Source organism: Apium graveolens, chromosome 3 (assembly GCF_009905375.1).
Source record: "Apium graveolens cultivar Ventura chromosome 3, ASM990537v1, whole genome shotgun sequence".
Lineage (NCBI taxonomy): Eukaryota > Viridiplantae > Streptophyta > Magnoliopsida > Apiales > Apiaceae > Apium > Apium graveolens.
The window spans coordinates 14,377,883-14,400,889 of NC_133649.1; the positions used below are offsets into that span (position 1 = coordinate 14,377,883).

Genomic DNA, 23,007 nt, shown 5'->3' on the forward strand with positions numbered 1-23,007 from the left:
GTCTGGACCATAATTTTACTTGTTGTTCACCCCAACTGGCAAATTCGTGCCAGAGTAGAAGTTCTTCAGGTGTTGGGAAATCATGGCAAACCTGATTTTGACAATCTTAACCACCTTAAAATCGTAAGTAGTTCTTGTGTACATATGCATATGCACAAAATAAGAAATATTGATCAGATGTTAACTATAAATTAAAATTTTGAAGGTTGCTATGATTTTGCACGAGGTTTTAAAATTATATCCAAGCATACAATGCTGAAGAAAATGAGGAAGAATAAAGGATAGCACTCGATTTAATAGATGAAGTGCGGGATGAAGCACATGCAAATATTGTGGAATATCAAAAGAAAGCTTCTTTCTATTACAACCTGAGGTTGCAAGAAAGATTTTTCAAGCAAGGAGATTTGGTCTTAAGGAAGGTGGAAGCCTCTGTAGTAGGGCATAAAGGGAAACTCGCCCCAAATTGGGAAGGGCCATACAAGGTTAAAAGTGTTCAAGGAAGAGGATCTTACAAGTTGGAAACTATGGATGGGAATGAAGTACCAAGGACTTGGCATGCTCAAAACCTGAAGACTTATTATATATAGCTCCTTAGAAAAGGAGAGTTTACTTATTTGCAATAAGGTTCACAGAAACCATGACCTTTGGCTCCTTAGGATTTTGTATTTCAGTTTAATAGGATTTTTATTTTGAGTTTAATTTACAAAAATCTATGTAAGGGATGGATCCCAAGGATTTATGAAATTTATGAAGTTTTCAGTTGTGGCATTAAGTTTCTAAATGTGATGGGCAAATAAAACTGCATAAAGGAAGATAAATTTAGTAGTTCAGTGCATAAAAAGAAGGACAATAAATAGTTTAATACATAAAAGCACGAGTTCCAAATAAATAAACAGTTGCGCAGTGCTTAATAAAAATATCAGTGAGGTGGAGAACCCTCAACATGCATGCCATCCTCTCCCTCACTCTCTCCGGTTGTCCCTTTAGTGTCGGTCTCACCGGAAGAAGAGCTGGACTCCTCTAAAGCAACCCTGGAAGATGAAACAGGAGGAGGAAGGAGCTCGGTGCGAGGGACATCCTCGGAGACCACCACAAGAGCACGGAACCTCTGAAGGAGGGGCTCATCGTCTAGACAAGGATAGTCTACGGGGTTAATATCCGGGCAAGCTTCGTTTACAGTCTCAAGGGTCGATCCTCAACCAGTCCTAAAGAACTCTGGAAACACCATGTCATCTATGACCCTTATAGACTGAGTAAACTCATCTGTATCCAAATATGCATCAATAATCTTGTCCTTCATAGCTTTAAGCTTCACCAACTCCACGTTGGCCTCGGAGAGTTCCTCTTCCTTGTGCTTCATTTTCATCTCCAGAGCAGTGTGTTTGACTTTCTGCTTCCTTAAGGCCCTGTCGGATATCTCTGAAGCCTTCTTCTAAGATTCATCATGACGAATAGCTGCCTGGAATTGAACATTGTTCTGAAACGAAAACAATCACGAGACAAGGCAGAAATAGTCCTTAAAAAAAGGAGATTAAAATAAATTTTGAAAAAGGCATACTGAAGCAATGGATTGGGCTCCCATGAGCTTAACCCACTCTAGGTCCTGACCACCCACAACATCCGTGAAGTCCTTAGGAGTAATAGAATGGTAGGACCAATCTCAAGCATGCTTCGTGGATCTAACAACGGTGTCCCCTTGACGAAATCCCCACAGAGGTTGAAATGAGCCCGTAGAGGGAGGAGCGGGAATGGCTGTGGACTCAGTTCCAGCTGAGGAGGCCTCCACCACAGGTTCTTTATGCTTCCCTAGGAAGCTGGGCTCAGTAGCCTTCCCACGAGTGTCAAGCCCTGCAAGCCGGGCTTTCTTCATCCTGCCCGTTTCCTCAACGACCGACACAATGGTGTTGTTTATTTCCTGAGCCGCTGAAAAGAAAGCAGAAAAAAAAAGAATAAGTTATGTTAATAACATATAAAAAAGGGAAAACGGAAATAAAGAGTATGAGAAATACCATACAATATGACTTAAGAAAGTCCAACATGAATCAGGGAAACTCTTCCAACAAAGTCCAACTTGCGGTCTTGCCCTCATCTTTTATAAGATTTCTATATATAAGATTTTCCTCATCTGATAGGCGAAGGGTTTTGGGGCTACCATCACTAACTTTACCAAAGGAAGAGCTAAAGAGTGTGCCCAATCACCGTTCTCCCATCTCAACCCAACAAAAGTGTCCCTCCAATGCCGGTTGTTATCAGGGATGGAGGCACTGTTGAAAATTTGAGGACATTTGGGTCTCTGTTTGATGTAAACCCAACCACAAGAGGCTGGGCACTGTTATAGCACTGAAAGATTTTTTTTAAAAACAGCTACAGAAAGGGGAAAACCGTGCCGAAGACAAAGACCCATAAAACATAGGACATTCCTCCAAGCTTTAGGTAGAAGATGACAAGGGTTAATTTGTAAGTCAGCTAACAACCTAGGAATAAACTTGTGAAAGGGAAACCTAAGCCCTGCGGTAAGGGAATCTGTATAAATAAAAAGAGTATCGCTTTTCCAATGGCATGTACGATCACCACCGTCAACAGGAACTATCCTAAGAGGAGGACGAACATTATAAGTTGTGTTAAGATGTTTAATGCCATCTATATTATACCATTTGTTGCAGTCATCGAAGAATCCAAGTGAGCATCGGATGGGTATTTGTCTCCCAAAGCATTGATCATATCTAACAAAGACATATAAGATGAACGAACTTGAATTTCGTTACCTCTTTTAAAAGTTGAGGCAATTTTTGTAGCCATCTCTACACTCTTATCCACCATTGATGGAGATGAGATGAATGCTTGTAACTAGAAATTGGATGAAGAAGGTGAAGATTCAATTGATCTTCAAGCACAGACCCAGAAATCATGACCGGAAAAATTAGCTGACCACCGGAAAAAACTTTAGGGGTTAGGAGAGGAAAAATGAGAAGGAAGATTTGAAAATGTGAAAGTGAAGTGTGAAGTGATCTCACTTCACCCCCCACACATATATAGCACTTCTAGCCGGTCATTGGGCCGATAGAAGGAGAATGTTAACCGGTTATAGCCGGTCAAAAGCCCAACCCAAAAGCCTGGGCCCAATTTCAAAAGCTTCTAGGATATTCTTGAGGAATAAAAAATAAATAGAAGATAAATAAAATAGTAATTTGGAAAACTTCAGAACATTCTGGAGAAGTCAAGAAAAATAAAAAGAAAGGGGGTCGAGTTGACAGACCCCGTCAAAAGCCCAGTTTAATGGCCCGGTTGGAGAATTCTAGAAAGAATGCCCAATTTAACAAAAGGTAATAGGCCCAAAAAGAGGCCCACAAAAGAGCCCAATTGGGGTTGAAGTTCAATTCTAGTCGAATGAATCTTGATCAAATTCGACCAAAATATGATTTGAATCCTGGTCGAAAAACCTCCTGGTCGAAAAATCCACGACCAGTAATTATAGGTACTTAATTCGGTCAGTAATTGAGTCAAGGTGTAAATCCTGACCAAAATTCGGTCAGGATTCTGGTCGAATTCCATCTTGGTCGAATTCCATCATGGTCGAAAAACTCACGACCAGCAATAAAGGGAACATAATTCGGTCAGGAAGTAAGTTAAAGAAAAATCCTAACCGAAATTCTGGTCGAATTCCATCCTGATCGAAAAAGTCACGAACATGAATAATGGGAGTATAATTCGGTCAGGAAGTAAGTCAAAGAAAAATCCTGACCAAAATTCTGGTCGAATTATATCCTGGTCGAAAAATTCACGACCTGGAATAATGAGAGCATAACTCGGTCAGGAATTTAGACCAAGGAAAATCCTGACCGAAATTCGGCCAGGATTCTGATAGAAATTCATTATGACCGAAAAGTTCACGAGTAGAAGAAATGAGAGCATAATTCGACCAGGATCTTACCAAATATAGATTCCTGGTCGAAATTAGCATAATTTTTTTTTTGATTTTTTTTTAAAAAATTAAGGAAAAATCCAGAAAATTAAGAAAAAATTTTGAAAAATTAAGGAAAAATCCTGAAAATTAAGGAAAAATACCAGAAAATTCCTAAAAAATAAGAATAAGGTGAAAAAATGAGCATGGAAAATTAAAAAAATTCCAAAAAATTTCATGAAGCCTCGGATAAGGCAAATCGTTGTAAATGTATAGGTCGCTCCACACTTTACGTTAAAAGCGATACCTTGCAAGGGAATAAAAGCTTAACTTCTACTAAATCCTATACGATTTCCTAGAAGTTGGGGGTCAAATGATAGATGATAAAATAAATCTTGATTATATAATTAATGTGGCATTAATTAAAACCTTGTTTGGGTTGCAAATAAAACTCATTTAAAAAGGTTAAAAACCCTGAATATTAATTAATTTCGTAATTAGTAGAAGTTCCAAATAAGGGTATAATTTCTTGGAGATTGGCCTCCAAGAAACCTCATATAAGGGATCAATCTCCTACATTCTAGGACTCCAAAATCTATTCTAAATCTGAGACTTACCCGCCAAGTCTCCTAACCCTAATCCAATTCGGCATATCATGCCTATAAGGGGTCTCACCCCACAAATCAGAACTACGTTTTTGACTTGATCCTTAGCACACAGCAAGGTACGTAGGCATCTTGTGAAGGCAGATTGAGTCATGAGACACGAAAGTAGGCAGATTGAGTCTTGAAGCTCACGAACCCTAGTAATAAACACAGTTTTAAATACACCCTAATTTTTTATCCATAACAACTCCACAAATTATTTCTTTCAAAAAGAATAACATTTAAATTTTTATAAGAAAAAACAAAAATTATTTTGTGCACAGATGAATTCTGGCAAATAGAAATTTAAGTTACATTTAACCTTCTTTATCCTAAAATAAGAAAAGTTTGTGTGGTGTGTGCCCATGGACACATGTTACATGTTAAGTACTACAACTTATAAAAATTGGAGTGATTTGGTTGGTGTATTTGTTGTAAACGCAGGAGGTCCACCATTAATAAGAAGTGTTGGCCAATCAAAACAATTAAAATTATAGAAGTTTGTGCTTAGTGTATGCCCACAAGCATACCACAAGAAAAACCGAAATAAGAAATAAGGCTAAAAAGCTCATAGGAACAGAACATCTCCAGCAACTGAAGGATTCAGTTTCTGCTTCCGCAACCATTCATTTACAACTATATCACTGCAACAGACCAGGATTCTGATTAGGAAAAACAGCAAGACTTATATACTGTCCCTCACTTGTCCCCATCAATAAACAAGCAAACCACTGAATCAAACATCCACTTTGGTTTATTATAAAATTGCATGTAAGAAGCTCGTTTCTAAGTGCCCAAACAGCCAAATGGGCCTTATTCTCCAAAAGCACACATACACATCCAGAATTTATTTATTAGAATGACAACATTTTAACTAATAAAAACATTGATAACCAATCTCTAGACTTCAGACCAAATAAAGCAGTAGTACAATCAAAGCAAATCCTCGAACAAGGGTGTGTTGCAGTGAGCTTGTCCAGAAGATTCTGTAAGATATGAAACATCTAGCCATTGACCAACTCCATAATACCGCGCCATTGCTGCATTCAGTACATCATAACTACTTGCAGTATCATAGTGAGACACATCAATCTTTTCCCAGACCTGCAAATGAGAAGTAGACGTCAGTCCAGCAAATTGGAAACTACAAGCAAAATGTGGCATGTGCTTGAAAATCCTCAATGAGAGTAAATTGAGAAGACGAGCAACCGATTCAATTTAGACTCCATCATTACAAAATTGGCTGTTCTGTAAGTTGAGAACGTTTTCTTTTACCTGGAATCAAGAACTAAATAATATAGCTTCATCTCAAAAGAAAAAGGCTAATAAACCTCCGCACTTGCATGGACCCGGAAGCTAGTTACAAAAATGATCTCACATATAGAAAAGAATGTTATATTAATAAAATAACTTCAAGCAATAGCCAACTAAATTAGACGTGTTTCTGAGAAAAAAAAACAGGTCATTTGCTTTGCTTGAATATGTCTTTGATAGTTAAAGAGATCCAGGAAACATAATTTTTTTCCCAGAAATCAGATATACAAATTTTATGCAGATATCCTAATAGTTTAAAACTTCAAAATTACAGAAGGATAAGATTTCCTAAAGTAATTTCATAAACTTCATAATCTAGTATTATGTAGAGAAATGAAAGAAAATTTGACGTTGTCGAAAAGTTGGCAGGAGTAAAAGAATAATATCAACTGTTTTCTTAATGCAAAAAGTTCAATTGAAAAGGGAGAATTTGGCTCATACATCCTTACAAAATGCAGAGGGAGATTACATTGTAGCCATACCTGCTCTGTATCATCAATGTACTAAAGATTCCGGGTCAATCCAGAAAGGCGGTGGTTCATTCTGCCAATCAAACCGAAGAGTTTTCTCGATACTTTTATCTTCCATGTGATAGACTCCAATATCATAATGATTTTTACGCCAATACATCATATCCCAATAATCATCCGTAAAGTAAATTGAATTTGCTTTGTATGCTGAATTATCTGGGACCAAAAGAGACTTGGATTGATTTCCACCTACAAAATACACTAGATCACCTAATGATTCCACCTCTTCCCACTTTTTTATACTAGTGTCAAGCTTATACACTTGGAAACAAAGTGTCTCATGTCTCAATTCAAATTTACTTGTTTCATGACTACGGACGAGCCCCCCAATAAACCTCACAACAAGAAATAGATCCCCTGACACTTCCACCAAGTAACTGCGGGTTGTATCACAATCACGGAATTTTAAAGAACGCTTGGTATCAAAAACTTTCTGAGGGTACTTGGCAACAATACTTGTTCTTTTTGTAGGATAACCATTATGGACATCCCAAATTTCAATCTCGTCTGGATAGTTCAAAGCATAAAACATATCATCATGGCATATAACATCACAGTAGGATTCATCATGGTCACCTAGCTGCATCCATACATCATCACCAGAATAACAAAAGGCAAGTATTGCTCCAGTCTTGCGCCATGCAGATATCATCAACACAAAGAAGTTCCCATTGTTGTGAGAAGGGTTCGCTGAAACTACAGCTTTAGAAACAAATTTAGTCCTTAATTCCTGCACAGACTTAATCCGCCGCCTGTGTTTATAAGGATTTTCATAGTAGTGTATATAGTAGCCACTCCCAACTGATCCAAAAAGACACTGAATATTTGGAAAAGTAAAAATTTCTGGTAATGTGATTTTTTCAAATGAAAAAGGGTTGAAGAGATATGGCTCTATATCTTTATCCAACATCACCAGCCATCCGTGAGAGGTTCCCAAACATAAACCATCATAAAATTCAGGGGGTGCATTAGTGCGCATAAACACCATTTGATCATCATAGGTAGAGAAGCCGATTCTCCTTTTATCTTCTAGTTTTCTAGGAAGCAAAATCCACGGTACTAGATGGACCTGACTATTAGATGATGATGAGACAAAAGATCTCACAACATTTCGTGAAGAACGGCACACAGTCTTAAAGTTCAAGATGCTGATTAGAGACATTTTCAATAAGATCTTGTCCGACATATCTTCAGGAAGATCAAAAAAACCAGTGGGTGATGAAGTTAATGCACCAGACCTGCCAAACTCTGCGGACAAAACAATTTGACAGGAAATTGGTTAAACTGTTATTTATCCACAAAACAAGCTAGCAAATCTCCCTGTGAAGCAACAAACAATTCTCTTGGACAAGCTCCTCTACAAGGATATTCTGGAAAGAGGTGAAACTTATAACAAATGTTTAAAGATAATCAAAGACCTTAAAGTTACAACAACAAACAAACACATAAACAAATGTCTCATTCTACTGAAAACGTGTGTAGTATTTTAAATAATAGCAAATTATGATTCCAAACATCCTGTTCTGGGTTAGCCATAAATTTCTGTAGCAAATCAGCGTTTTTTTTTCCTTCTTTATTTTCATAAGAACAGTATTGAGATCTTTTTCTGTGTTGCAGAGATAATGATGTAAAGGGCTGGTATATTATAGATAAAATGTACATCAAATTTTGAAACACCTACTTTAACTTTCCATTCACAAGTAATAAATTAGTAAATTCTATGACGAACAGCAGAAATGGGACTACTTCAATTCTCACCTACAGCTTCAAGGATCCCCTAGATCAAACAAACTTTTAACATAATAGGAGCGACATGTTACTCATATAAATCATATACTTGTGTGGGTCAATTTTGAACAACCAAGTTTAATTCAGTATTTAAGTTGCATAGTGGAATCCATTTACTCTAGAAATTGATATAAATTTTATTCAGAAATATGCCAATATACGCACAATAAAAGCAAAAATTCAAGAATCATATAAATAACAAAAAATGATTGAACACTGCAACCAAAAAAATTAGCATATAACAAAAATAACAAATTAATGCAATAACTGGATAAAAGTTAAAAAGTAATAGTAGGCAAAAAGAAAATGGAACTAAGAAGATAAGAGGTCACATATGAATGACTATTAAATTGGATACAGAACATATAAGAGCATCTCCAAAAAACTCTCAGTTCACTATTTATTAATAATATAAATTATTGACTTAATGATTTAGTATGTGTTCATTTTTCATATTGACTCCTCAATCAATTTTTTAATATTTAAAACATTTAAAATTCATAAGAGTATAAAGGGAAGTGGAGAGAGAAAGAGAGTGTAGTTGAGAAAGTTGAAAAATAATATAACTTTAGTTAGGAGTGCAATTGGGCACTTTAGTTTGAGAAGAGAGAAAATCTCTTAATATCCCCTATTACTTTGTTAGAGCAACATCTTTGTTCTCCGTCCTTAATTTTTTAGTCAAGAGCTAGATGGAGATTCTTAAAGTGATAAAATGACATTTCAATACAATACAACGAACTGACAAATATAAATATACATACGTTGTAAATATAAATACAATACAAAATTCAAAGATTAATAATAAAAAAATAGAAAAATCACATGTAATTAATACATAACTCATGTTCAAATTATAATTTCTACGATTTGTTAAAGTTACTCGTATATGGTTAGACTAATTCTTTCTTTTATGCTCCAATTTTTTTATGTTGCATTACATATGTACATATTTTGTACTAACATAATATTCAAGTTGGGGGTATTTGTGGAAATAACTTCTATACTCTCTGTGCTCCGGAGTTTGAAAAAAGAGAGAAAAGAAGAGAAAGTGGAAGAGGATTTTCAGAATTTTCCTTCAGAAGCGTGTTCCTAACATGAATTTTTTGGGATTCCTATAATTTTCTCAAAAAAAACCTTCTTCCTTAAAATAGAGTAATTTGTAAACATCTTTTCCAACAAATTGATGAATAAACCCGACATGTCCTTTGTTTTCATTACTCTCTCTCCCTTTCTTACACCAAACTAAAAAGCACGCAAGAAAAAGTTCACTCGCTATTTTTTTGTTTATCTTCTCTTATCTTCTATCAAACAAAACACCGGTGAACAACGTAAATCTTCCCTCTCATGCAATGGTATGTTTGGGTTGATTTATTTACTAATATATGTCTATAATTATTTTAAGAAGGCAAATATATTTTCAATGAACACCATGACACACCCTCATCAGTATGTTGCCCTGCCACTAAATGTACATGTGTCTGTAAATATGCCACCAAATCTGAATCTACTACCTATGTTTGGAAAGCAAATTTCTCAAAATTTAAATTTGCACAAACACACGCACGAGAAAGATATACAAGTTAAATAATTATATAATCTCCTAGGTAATAACCACATAGATCTTGATAAATATATAACTCGATCTACCAATATAACTATAAACACCTATGATCCAAACAAAGAACACAAATCTAATTGATTAGTAATTAAAAAAATGAATCTGGTTAGTAATTAGCAAAAAGGAAGGGAGCGTGCACCAAAATTGCAACTTGATTTTTCTTAGATACCTTCGTTATTGGAACTCTCTCCTTCTTGCTCGGTTTCCTTTTCAACCACCACATTTTTCATAATTTTGCTCCGCTATTAATTATCACAATACTTTCGCTCCTCCGCTACTTTGATATCGTCCAAAACACCTAATCTCAATCGCAATCTTAATGGGAAACTTAAAATATTTGCCTTCGCCTTTCTTTACTTAAAGAGGGGTATGGACGGCAAAATTATTAGATTTTGAGGACTCATTTGGGGAATGGCATAAAACTACAATTAGAGATAACTATTGTATAATGCAACTTTTTCGCTTCCACGTGTATTGTGTTGTTAAAATAACTTCCACGTGTATTGTACTAGTAAAGTAGTGACATTGCATGTATTTCTGTCACTGTCACTCACTTGTGTCTTTTATTAATAAATGTCCAAGGCATAATTACTTGTACCTTTAGGTAGGCTCGGCAATTTTGTACACAAAATGAATAACATTAAACGAAATAATACAAAATTTTAAATGAATAACAATACACACACAAAATAATACAAAAATTTAGTATTTGTGTTCACATTTTAAGTACACAACTTAGATTTAGTGTGGTGTTTGAACTTATCTTTTGCGTATACGAAATGACATGACATATATATATATATATATATATACTTATATTTAATAGTAGTATTATAATAGATATTAGTATATTTATGATAAACATATGTATATTAATTTGTATAGTAATACATGATTTCACAATATAGTATGTAAACATGATTTAATATTATTCACCTAATGTATTCCGTAAAAATTTCACCTACAAATCTTTCCTAAAATTTTATATTTTTATTTTTTATATTTTTCTAATTTATATTCAATTTTACCAAAACATGATATGGAAAGTACACAGACACGAAAGTACACAGACACGAAAGTACACAAAACCCTAATGTACTTACATTTAGCTTATTTTAAAAAGCGGGAGTAAAATGTGGCCACCAATTTGTTATTTTTAAACCAGGGCCAACATTTTGCTAATCTATAGAAACTTTAGCCACCTTTATGCTCTTTAGTCCCTAAATGATTGATGTTTGAATTTAGTATTGGGGTATACGTAACGCGAAAGTACACAACACAAATGAATTATTTTTCCCGGTCTAGATGTAGGACAAGAATTAAACCAATAAGAATATAAATTTCATGATATAAACGCAAAATAAAACCCCGGGCGTTCCAACTGCATAAGAACAACTAGATGTCAATCACAGAAGAGTATAGTTTATTAGGATTTCAATTATTCAACCCAAATGTTTCAATAATATTACTTACATACACATATACCGTATTATGTTTGAGATATTTAAATGGCAAGGGTTATGGTTCAACCGTTAGGAAAATATAAAAAACTTAACAAATTAGTTATGCTTTAATACTATCAATATTTAAAACATAACAAATATATTTATACACATAATAAATAATATAAATAAAAAATAAATATTAATAAATAAAAGAAGGTGAATTGCTACGTAGCATTCAAACTGAAAATTAATATGCAAAGATTAAAGAAAGAAATATGAATAAATTGACTTATGTTCTATAAGTAAAATCTTCCATAAAAATATTACAAAAATTATTATTTTGAGAATCATGTTATGCAAAGATCATTATTTAATTTAAAATCTTGAATATCATATATGTACCGCATGTATAACATTACAAAATGTTTAACCTACGAAACATGTTTAGTTTACAAAATATTTGTTCAGTTTGCAGAACATACATATTTTACTTATTAAACTTAAAAGATCTTCAACAATTTTAATGAATTAGTGATATTCGTAGAACATACTTTATAAAATAATATATTTTATAGTGTTTTGATTGTAGAAAAATGAGGGGTCTCCGATGAAATAGCAGTCTCCATAAAACTTTACTCAAAACGATACCTAATATTAATTTTTAAGATTTGTATAATGCTATTTTATTTTACATGTTAAATGTTGTATAAAATTAATTGATGATTTTCATTTTTTATATTTTTCTAATTAATATTCAATTTTACTCCCGCTTTTTAAAATAGTGGCATCATTAACCTTGCGTCATTAACTAAATGTAAGTACATTAAGGTTTTGTGTACTTTCGTGTCTGTGTACTTTCCATGTCATGTTTTGATAAAATTAAATTAATGTTATACTAAATTAATTTTACATGTTAATGTTGTATTAAGTTAATTTCATACCGGATTTTAAGACTTAAGTTCGAAACACGTTCATAGTTTTTCTACTCATGATGTAATATAAACACCTCCTTGAAACCTATTACAACATGTCTATCCTTAGGCAAATTGGGTTTTAAGACTTAGGTTTACTACCTGGGCCCAAAATTTAACATAAACTTATTTTAAGTAACTCATTCAAAACTTATAACGGGTCTAACTCATTTACAAAACTAATAAAATTAAAACACATACAACTATTTAGTTTAAATACATCTCTAAGACATATTATTATAAAACTTATTTAAACGGGATTAATTATGTTACAAATCCATTATCAATAAGGTTTATAACAAAATAAGAATAAAAAAGATAAGAAAATATAAAATAAAGTAAAAATATTAGAAGTAACATATGCACATGATATAAGCTAGTACCATGACACTTAATTTGGATTTAATTTTTTTATAATAAATAAATTTTAAATATTAATTTACATATAAAAAATATGATAAAAATGAGAAAATCAAAATAAATTTTTATATATTAGAATTAATTTGAATTTAATATTTCTTATTAATATTTAAACATATATTTTATATTTTTTTATTTGATATATAATTTTGTTAGTATTTAATAAAAGATAATACGCTTAGAGCAAGTTCAACAATCGTTTAATTCACTCCTTACTAAAAATATATTAAATTGGCTGGTCTAGGATATATACAATCCTTCCATATTCAATGTTTTATCATTAAAGGTGCATAATTTTGGTTAAAGTACAAGAGATAGAAAGATATTGGTTCTCATTTTCTATTATAAAATACTTGTTAATATCCTTAAAAATAAGCAAATGCTACTTATAAACAAGGACTGATTTTACTCTCCTTCCTTTCAATTTATTTAGGAGCATGAATAGCTAGTCATTGGGCTTGCTCTTAACAACTATTATGTAACTCCATTAATCATATGCATGACCTAGGTGATTGGGTAACATTATGTTCTAGTAAATCATAGTTTAATTTTCACAATTACACAATCTAATGGGAACTAATTCGAGTGATTCTTAATGTACTACCCAGATGAGATCTAAAAGCACTTCAATGTCATGCACATGATACTTTCTTTAATAAGAAATTTAGTAATTTTAAACCTCACAAAGATCATAGTGCATCATGTTGAATGAACATTATAACTAGCATTATTTATAACCCGTGCAAAGCACGGGCCACATTTTATTTCATGTTTTTTTAATATTTTTAATAATAGACCTTTTCTATATTAATCTGCTCCATATTTCTCGATTTTTTAAATGTTAGTTGTTAGTTCAAATAGCTTTACAATAATTATATAATTTTTTTGCTCAGACTCTATAATCCTAGTTTTATAATCTAATAAAGTTAAGTAATATATGGTCTTTATTAGTTAGCGAAATCCACTTTTAATAATACTTCAACATCAAATTGAGTTTCAGTTTATTTGGTTTCACCCCGTTCTCGAATTTAGTTCCTTACAACTAAATGATAATATAAGATTTACTTTCCCTTCTTGGATTTCACACTAATCTCAAATTTGAATCTTTTTAGCTACATATTTAAACAACATTTATCATAAATATTTTTTTGATTTCACCTAAATATCGAGTTCTATAATTTGTAAGTACATGATCTCGGGTTCGATTATCTCCAATTACATAATTAGATAAGATTTATAGTTACATGAACTTTTCATATCAATCTAGTATACCTATCTTGATTTATATAAATGTTAGTAGTTGGTACCTGTTCAATTAGCTTTACGGTCCTAGGTATTTTTTAATTATATAAAATGTGTTTAGTCTTATTGATGTTAGATGTTGTAATATAATCTAGTTACGTAATTTTTTAAATTTTGTTAAAAAGCAAATTCCACTTTGAATGATTTTTTAACATCAAATTTGGTTTCACTTTTTTGATTTTGCAGGTTCGAATCCTTACAACTACATGACTAAACAAGATTCATTAATTAATTTTACTTCTTTTATAACACCCCACTCCCACATTGATAAATATACGATTTTCATTCATTTTATAAGACAAAATACCGTACTAATTGTGCCAACAAATCAAAATTTTTGGGGATCTTTGGTATGCTTGTGGATTACCCAAGTTGGTTGTATTTAGGCCAGTAGGTTTCGGCTAGTTTCAGACTCGGAATCGGAACTTGACCCATTTCTCGAACAGGGCTTGAAATTTATCCGGGTTATCATATCTTTGACTTCGTATTAATCTCAAGTTTGATTCTTTTTAGCTACATGCCCTAGTCTCACATCGAAAAAAATAGGATTTCTGTTCATTTTATAAGACAAAATAATGTACTAAGTGTGCGAACAAATCATGATCTTTTAGGGATTTGTGGTAGTCTTGTGAATTACCTAAGTTGGCTGCATTTGGGTTAGTAGGTTTCGGCTTATTTCGGACCCGGATTGGAACTTTACTCAATTTTTGAAAAAGGCTTGGGATTTACCTGGGTTGTCACATTTTTGACTTCGTACCAATCTCAAGTTTGATTCTTTTTAGTTACATACTTATATAACATTTATTTTTATATATGCTTTTTTATTTAACTGAAATCTCCAATACGATTATCTGCAAGTACATGATTAAATAAGATTTGATCATGCATAAGTTCTAACTACATGTCAAGAAAAAAAAATATTTACAAGTACATACTTTTACTACATTTATCATAAACTCTTTCTTTGTTTTCACCACAATCTCGTGTTCGATTACTTGGAGACACTTCTTTAAGTTAACATCCATCGTGGTTTCAATTTTGTGTGGTTACATTCTTGAGTAATATTTGTCTCCTAATTCATCGAATTGTTTAATAGGATAACTGATGTAAAGTCAAAATGTGATATATAATATTTCTAATGTTTCTAAAAGTTTATTTATTTTTCAAATTTATTATATTAATTTATATTGTAATCATTTTTTAAAATCCAGTTTTTTTATTTGTTCATGATGTGGTCTGTTTAATCCCAATAAAAGACATTTTTATACATTAATATAATCAAAAAAGTATATAAATAGTTTAGGGAAAAGGGGTGTCTAAGTAGTTTAGTAAAAAAAGGGTATATAAGTAATTAAGAAATATGTTTAATAGCCATGTTCAAGATATGTCATTAATAATTTTAAGAATTGTATCAAATGTTGTGTTGGTGAAGAATTGTATCAAATGTTATGTTGGTGCAGTGGTTGTGGATGCGGAAAAAATTTCTCTAAGCATGAGATGTCATGGGTTTAATTCCAATTGAGAGCATTTTTTTAGATTTTTTTTTTTTTTGAAATAAACGCACTTGCTTATACTAATACTCCTCCGAAATCAAATTACAACGAATGAACTCTGGAGCAGTATGAAACCACTCCATATGACCAGACATAGAAAATGCAGCTCGAGCTAGGTTATGAGCTACATTATTCGCAGATCGATGTTCAAACACAACTAATACATTCTCAAAATGTTGAAGTAAACTCACACAATCATCTATAATACTATGAAAATTTGATCTTCCCGTGTTATTATAGACGGCGTCCACCACCAACTTAGCATCCAACTCGAATATACATTTCGTATTTCTCCAAGTTAGCAACCATGATAAAGCTTCCCGAAGAGCAACAGCTTCTGCTTCGCGGCTTTGCGTGTAACCCCTGCAGTTCGCGATTCTAGCACCCAAAAACCCACCCCTTTCGTCTCGAGCTACACATGCTATGCCAATGTTTACTACAGACCCCTGACTAGCAGCATCAACATTTATTTTTATCCACCCCTCTGGCGGTTTAACCCATTTCTTACTTGCTGTTCGCAGCTGTCTTTTATCTCCATTTTCACGCTCATACACAGTTTTCCAATCACGCATCAGGTGCAAACCCATAGACCGAGTTCCAAACATTGACATATTGTTTCGATTCCACACCCATTCATTACGTCGAATCCACAAACTCCAACTAATAATCCCTATCATCAAACACTGCTCTCTATTGCCCCGCTGGAATGCTTGCTTGATCACTTGCAACCCCGTCATGTCCTCTCCTACGCTTACCAGGTCCTGCAATCCCACCGAACTCCATACTTCCTGAGCAAAACAACACGAGAACAGAGTATGCACTGCAGTCTCCATATGCAAATGACACCATGAACATGTTGGCAAAATATTTACTCCCTTCTTTAACAATTCAGTAGCGGTAGGTAGTACATCCCGGCATACCCTCCATAAAAAATTAACTATCTTCCCCGGTAAGTTTAAGCCCCACAGCTTCTTCCAAAATCCTTTATCCTGGCTCTCCCTCTCCCCCCTCAAATGCCTATAGCAGCTTTTGACCGAGAATTCCCCTTTTTCATCTAGCAACCAATACCAAGAGTCCTTAATACCTCTGCTAGGAACATGAATCTGTTGTATCAGCTGTCTATCCCGCTCATTGCATATATCGTTTAGCACCTCTACATCCCACCTCTTCTGACCCTCCATCATCAGGCCATCCACCGTTGCATCATGAAGTCCAGTATAAGCAGTACTCGTAAGAAAACCATTCTCTAAGCATGGTAACCATGGACTTGTCCACAAATTAGTATCCTTCCCATCTCCTATCTTCCGTCTGCAACCTCGCTTAATGACCTCCTGGGATTCCATAATACTTCTCCACATAAAACTAGGATTTGAACCCAATGTAGCATTTAAAAAATCTGATTTTGCATAGTATCTAGCCTTCATTATTTCCGCCACCAATGGATTAGTGTTATTTACTAGTCGCCACGCTTGCTTGGCTAACATAGCCACATTAAATTCTCGTAACTTTCTGAAGCCTAACCCACCCACCTCCTTTACTTCACACAAACGATCCCAGCACATCCACCGAATACCTCCATGCTCCCCTCGACCTCCCCACCAATACTGATTCATCTTTTTTTCGATTCTGTCACAGACATCTTGCGGAATTAACATCAAGTTCATCCAAAACGTAGGAATATTCTGCGTCGCTGATTTCAACAACGTTACTTTACCTGCTTTAGAAACATTCCCCATCCCCCATGTTTGTAACTTGGAAGCCACCTTTTCTACAAGAAACTCAAATTCAGCTTTTTTATTTTGCCCAACCTTCATAGGTAACCCCAAATACTTGCCTGGAGTCTCATTTTGTTGCACTTGCAGCTGATTCTGAACCTCTTGCCGATCCTCAGCACTTGTGTTGGCTGAAAACGTAATACTCGATTTATTATAATTAATCACCTGTCCCGATATTCGAGCATACCTCTGTAAAATTCCCTTTAGAGTACTCGCCTCCCCCTTAGCTGCCTTAAAAAACATATAACAATCATCCGCAAATAATAAATGTGATATACTTGGTGCTCCTCTCGCAATTCGACAACCATGTATCAGTCCGGCCTCCTCGTTTCTTCTAATTATAGCACTTAGCCCCTCCGCACACATGATATAAAGATAAGGCGAAATCGGATCTCCTTGACGGAGTCCTCTTCCCGGAACAACGCACCCAAATTCATCCCCATTATGCAAGAAACTATATGCCACCGAGCTAATAAATTACATGATCCTCTCAATCCACACACTATTAAACCCGAATTTTACCATCATATTACGCACAAAGCTCCACTCAAGCCTGTCATAGGCCTTCGAGATGTCTAATTTAAGCCCTGCAACACCAGTTCTACCTTGCCTCTTCCGCTGCATATAATGGTTAATCTCGAATGCTATCAACGCATTGTCCGTTAACAACCTTCCCTCAATGAATGCACTCTGTCTGTCCGATATAATGGATTCCAAAATCTTTTTAAGCCTATTGGCCATGATCTTAGACAAAATACGAACCAAAACGTTGCATAACGAAATAGGTCGGAGATCCCCCATTGTCTTTGGTTTCTTCACCTTCGGGATAAGGCATACACAAGCATTATTCACACCTGCAGGCAACTCCCCTGTTTGCAAAAAAGTACGACAAAAATCCACCAACTCCATGTGCACAATATCCCAATAAACCTGATAAAACGCAGGATTAAATCCATCAGGACCACTCGCCTTGTCTGGATGCATAGAGAATACCGCCGTTTTCACTTCCTCTACTGAAATCTCCCTCATTAACTCCTCGTTCTCATAAGTAGACACCTGTTTCACTACTTCATGTTCCGACAATCTACCATCAACACATGAAGCCTGGAACAAATCGACAAAATAGCTCTCTATAATATTCCTAATCCCTTCTGGAGTGTCCTGCCAATTACCATCTCCATCTTTCAACCGATCAATTCTATTATTTTTTCTCCGATTGGATGCATACCTATGAAAAAATTTTGTATTCTTATCCCCTTCCCGCAACCAATGTTGTTTAGCCCTTTGCTTCCAGTACACCTCCTGTCTATCTAACAATTTCAAGTATTCATCTCTCACTTCATTATACCTATTTATTCCCTGTGTATCTCTTCGTGAGCGTAGCTTCTTCAGCATATTTCGACAATGGCCCAGCTTTCGTTTAAACTCCTTGTTAATACCTCCCCCCCATTCTTGCAATTTTTCACCACAACTCTTAATTTTATGCACAATATCCCTAGTTTCACCTGCTTCCCAACCATGCTTCACAATGTTCCTGCATTCTTTCTCCCTTACCCAGATATTTTCGAATCTAAATTTTTTCTCCTTAGGCATATACACACGCCTGTTCAGTTGAAGATATAATGGAAGGTGATCTGAAGTTGCTACCTCAATAACCTCGACTTCTGCCTCTGGAAATAGCTCCCTCCACTTCTGGTTAGCCACCCCCCTATCCAGTCGTTCTTGAATCCAAAAATTACTCCCCCTCGATCTCTCCCATGTAAATTTCTCACCAACAAAACCAAGGTCTTTCAGCTGGCATGTCTCCAAAGTTTCTGTAAATCCTGTTAACAAATAGAATGGCTGCTTGTTCCCTCCCCTTTTTTCATCCTCGTACATCATGTCGTTAAAATCCCCGATTACGCACCACGGCAAGTTTGATCTTTCCCGTAAGTTCAATAACATTCCCCACGATTCTCTCCGTCTTTGTCTTTCAGGGAAGCCATAAAATCCCGTATATCTCCACTTTCCCACACCCTCATTCTCTACCTCGAAGTCAATATAATTCCTTGTTGCTTCAATCACCGTACACCCTCCTTCGTTCTTCCATAATAGTGCCAATCCTCCACTATGCCCCTGCACCTCAATTGAAATAAATCCTGCAAAGTTAAGAGTTTTACACACCTCTGCAACTTTCTTTTCACGAGCCAACGTCTCAGATAGGAATATTATACTGGGCCTCTTCTGTTGGGTAATATGTTTAAGGAATTGAATGGTCCGTGGCTTACCCAGTCCACGGCAATTCCAAGCAAGTAAACTCATTGTCCTAGGCGGGCCTGGCTTTCCAGTCCCGCCTCTGGTCCGTTTTTTGGCCCATCAGTTAAGCCCATGTTCACTTCTGAATTACCCCCCAAAATTTCCTCCGTTATTTTCTGTATATCTACTCTTTTACGTTTTGTATCTGTCACCATAATCTCACGTTCAAATATTTTAGTTCCCGCCTCATACGTTTCCATTCTGTTTGGATGTTGTGAGTTATCCATGATTATCATATCCCCTAAATTATGCCCCTTAACTGCTATGGTTGGGTCACCCCCTACAATCTCGCTAACCACCCCATCAGTTTCCATAAAATTCACAAGATTTCCTCCACCACCGTGCATGGTTGTTGCTCCTGTTGTCCGATCAGCCACCACCTTATTATATCCACTATTTGGTCCATTTCTCAACCACTTTGACCCCAGATTCTGTTTCTGTGCATTTTTATTTGGAGCTCGCAACCACACCCCGTACGCTCGTTCGATTGTTTTCGTGGGATTAGCATAGACAATTTCACAGTCTCTGTCTGAATGTCCAATTCTTCCACACACAAAGCAGAATGTTCCCAGCCTTTCGTACTTGAAGTTGACCCAAGTAGACGTACCATTCTCTCTTCGAACTTTCAATCTACGCTTCAATGGCTTGTCAATGTCTAATGACACTCGGACTCTTACATATTGTCTCCACATTCCACTCGTATTCGCTGCATCCATCTTAACAAATGTACCCACTTGATCTGCTATTGCCTGCAATACCTTTTCTGTTACCATTCCCGTAGGCATGTCGTGCACTTGCACCCAGATCTCCATTTTATTCAATGGCACTACCATAGCATCCTCCATAGGTTCAAGTTTATGAAATATCAATGGGCTCTGTTCAAAACTCCATGGTCCTCCCTCAATAACTTTTTCCATATCCATGACATGATAAAAGACAAATGTATAACGATGATTGCCTATATCATGTATTTCAATCCCTCTCTGAGGCCTCCACAATGCGGCTAATACATTCTGCATTGCTAAGAAATTTATTGATTTCTCCGTGAGAAATTTCCCAACCAATATGAATGTTTGTTCTTCTCGATTCGCCTCTGTCTCTGTCATCAAAACCCCATCATCCCCCTCGTCCTCCAATGCCAACCTTGCATACATTTCTTCAAGATTTTCCGGAGAAGACGCCATCGTAAAGTGATGATTGCTTGTGAAAAGAAATACTATAAAACTACTGATAATAACTTGTCACGAAAACAAGACTTAAAAACTTGTCACAAGAACAAGACTGAGAACTATGGTCTATTCACAAAGTTGGTGTTTTGAACAAAGAGAGCATGCAGCACCGTTTTACTTTGTTCAAAGAGAACATAATTATTTTTTTAGATTAATATGGTTAGAAGCGTATATTAGTAACTTACTAAATAGATTGAAAAGTTATGTTCACCTATAATAGATATAATAGATTATAGTAATAATAGATGTTACATTTGGCTTTGCTTCCATTAAAAGGAGATGTAAATTAAGCACTAAATTGCGATGTAACTTGTACTAGGCATCCTATAATGAACAAGTTTAGTGAAAAGTGATATAATGAAGAGAAGTTCTTATTTATTTTATGTATCTAGTTCTTTCCAAATTCTACTCATATGATATATTATAACATAACACATAGGCCGATGTTGTATATAAAATAATTACATAAAATCTTTGTCAATGTCATATGATATAGTGCTTGCATTACTTCTACGATAAGCACTTTAAATTAGCATATAACCTAGAGTTTAAATTGTAATGATAGAGGCCTCAAACCAATTCTCAAATGATAATATGTCAATCAATGTCATGCGTAAATCAGGGACAATTTTTGCACATCTTTTAGAGATCTAGCATTGCTGTTGTAATTATTAACTTGAACTATTTAAACACAAATATTCAACAAGCTATCCATAAAAATATTAATTATTAATATGTCAAAATCACAAGAAAAGTAAAACAAAATCAACACTTTATACACAGTCCTCTCCCTTCCCCTACCAAGAAGATTAACACATATGGAACTACCCAAATGAATTAACCCAAATGGGTTTCAAGATTATAGAAATATGGGTCAAGTATGCAAATTTAGTAAAGCATGTGTATGTAAGAGCATGAGAGTGGCAAAAAAATCGGGAGCCGGTGCGAATTTTTGAATTTTCAAAATTTTGGTTTCTAACTTGTACTTTAATATAAATTTAAATTATTTTTTCTATAAAATAATTTACTAATAAAAATATTTTTTTGGGATACATTGTTAATGTTAATTAGCGGTTAGCTGTTAGCGGTACCCGATTGAATTAGCTGTTTTGACTAGCGAATTGAACTTAAATGTTTTGAATGAAACTATTTGAAAATCCTTAAAAATCATTTAAAATCTATCAAATCCTTAAGTTCAAAACATTTAAAGTTCAATTTGCTAGTCAAAACAACCAATCCTTAAAAATTAGATTTCAAATAGTTTCATTTAAGTATTTCAAAATCTCAAAACTATTTGAAAATCCTTAAAAATCCTTTAAACTGATTGGTTGTTTTGACTAGCGAATTCAACTTGAATGTTTTGAATGAAACAACTAATTCATTTAAGGATTTCAAAATCTCACCAAAATACATGAGATTTTGAAGGATTTGTAAAAAACTTCACAAAATCATAAAAACTCTGCAATATTTTTTTATCAACTCCGTTAAAAACATTTGAAATCAACGAAATACTTGTAAATCCATGAATTATTATCAATCCTTCAAAATCTCAATCGAATACACTCCCTTAGCTTATAAGGTCCAAACCGCTAGTTCAATTCATATGCTAACTATCAAACATTAAGATTAGAAGTTTTTTAGTCAAACCTCTAATATGGTTTATTAAGCAAATTTATTCCAAACCGCTAACTTCCAAGCCCAAAATCCCGACTAGGTAATCAACTATTTTTATAAAATTTCGGTATGTACATATATAGGGAAGGTAAAAAAATTGGGCTCTACATTTTGGGAACCCTAAGCGACGACTAAGTCTAACAATGTATGCATAAAAGTTTTAGGGTTACCTGAAGCAAAGAAGAAGCGATCTTTGGTTGGTAAAAAAGCCATTGATGAAGCCAAAACAATTGCCTGATATCAGAAAGAAGATCAATTAAAATGGCGTCTTCCATTTAATTTAAAAGAACAATAATTTTGCTAGCAGAAGATTGATCTATAGTGTCAGAAATCCTCTGCTTTATTTTCTTCCTTCCGGACAATATGTCATAATTTTATCCTTGGGCTCCTGCGAAATTTATTTATATTTTAAACCCGATTATTTTATTTTTAGAGATATTGGAGTATTTTTATGATTTTATAAATAAATTTATATTATGTTGGTTTAACTAATTTTATTTTTAATTTTATTTAATTTCACATTATAATATTTTCATGTATTGTAATAA

At 34.4% G+C, this 23,007-nt stretch overlaps 1 protein-coding gene across 2 annotated transcripts; it reads right to left on the reverse strand.

The window, feature by feature from the left end:
* Positions 1 to 5,269: 5,269 nt before the first annotated feature.
* On the reverse strand, positions 5,270 to 22,767 carry LOC141711761 (putative F-box protein At4g22660). Of its 2 annotated transcripts, none has more exons than XM_074514438.1 (3): positions 22,630 to 22,767; positions 6,342 to 7,637; positions 5,270 to 5,649 (listed from the first exon to the last, which is right to left on the reverse strand). In XM_074514438.1, exons 1-2 carry the CDS (start codon positions 22,670 to 22,672, stop codon positions 6,355 to 6,357), a joined length of 1,326 nt encoding a protein of 441 aa, XP_074370539.1. In that variant the 5' UTR covers positions 22,673 to 22,767; the 3' UTR covers positions 5,270 to 5,649; positions 6,342 to 6,354. The 2 variants fall into 2 exon arrangements, with proteins under 2 accessions (XP_074370539.1, XP_074370538.1); XM_074514437.1 differs by lacking the exon at positions 22,630 to 22,767 and adding an exon at positions 9,965 to 10,230 and having other exon boundaries at positions 5,272 to 5,649.
* Between the last annotated feature and the right edge of the window lie 240 nt (positions 22,768 to 23,007).

Bases quoted from the DNA above. Each gene is read 5' to 3' on its own strand.
- LOC141711761 (XM_074514437.1), bottom strand. From the start codon at position 10,025: ATGAAAAATGTGGTGGTTGAAAAGGAAACCGAGCAAGAAGGAGAGAGT. The intron at 7,638-9,964 runs GTATCTAAGAAA...TTTTGTCCGCAG, and splicing joins AGAGAGTTCCAATAACGAAG to AGTTTGGCAGGTCTGGTGCA.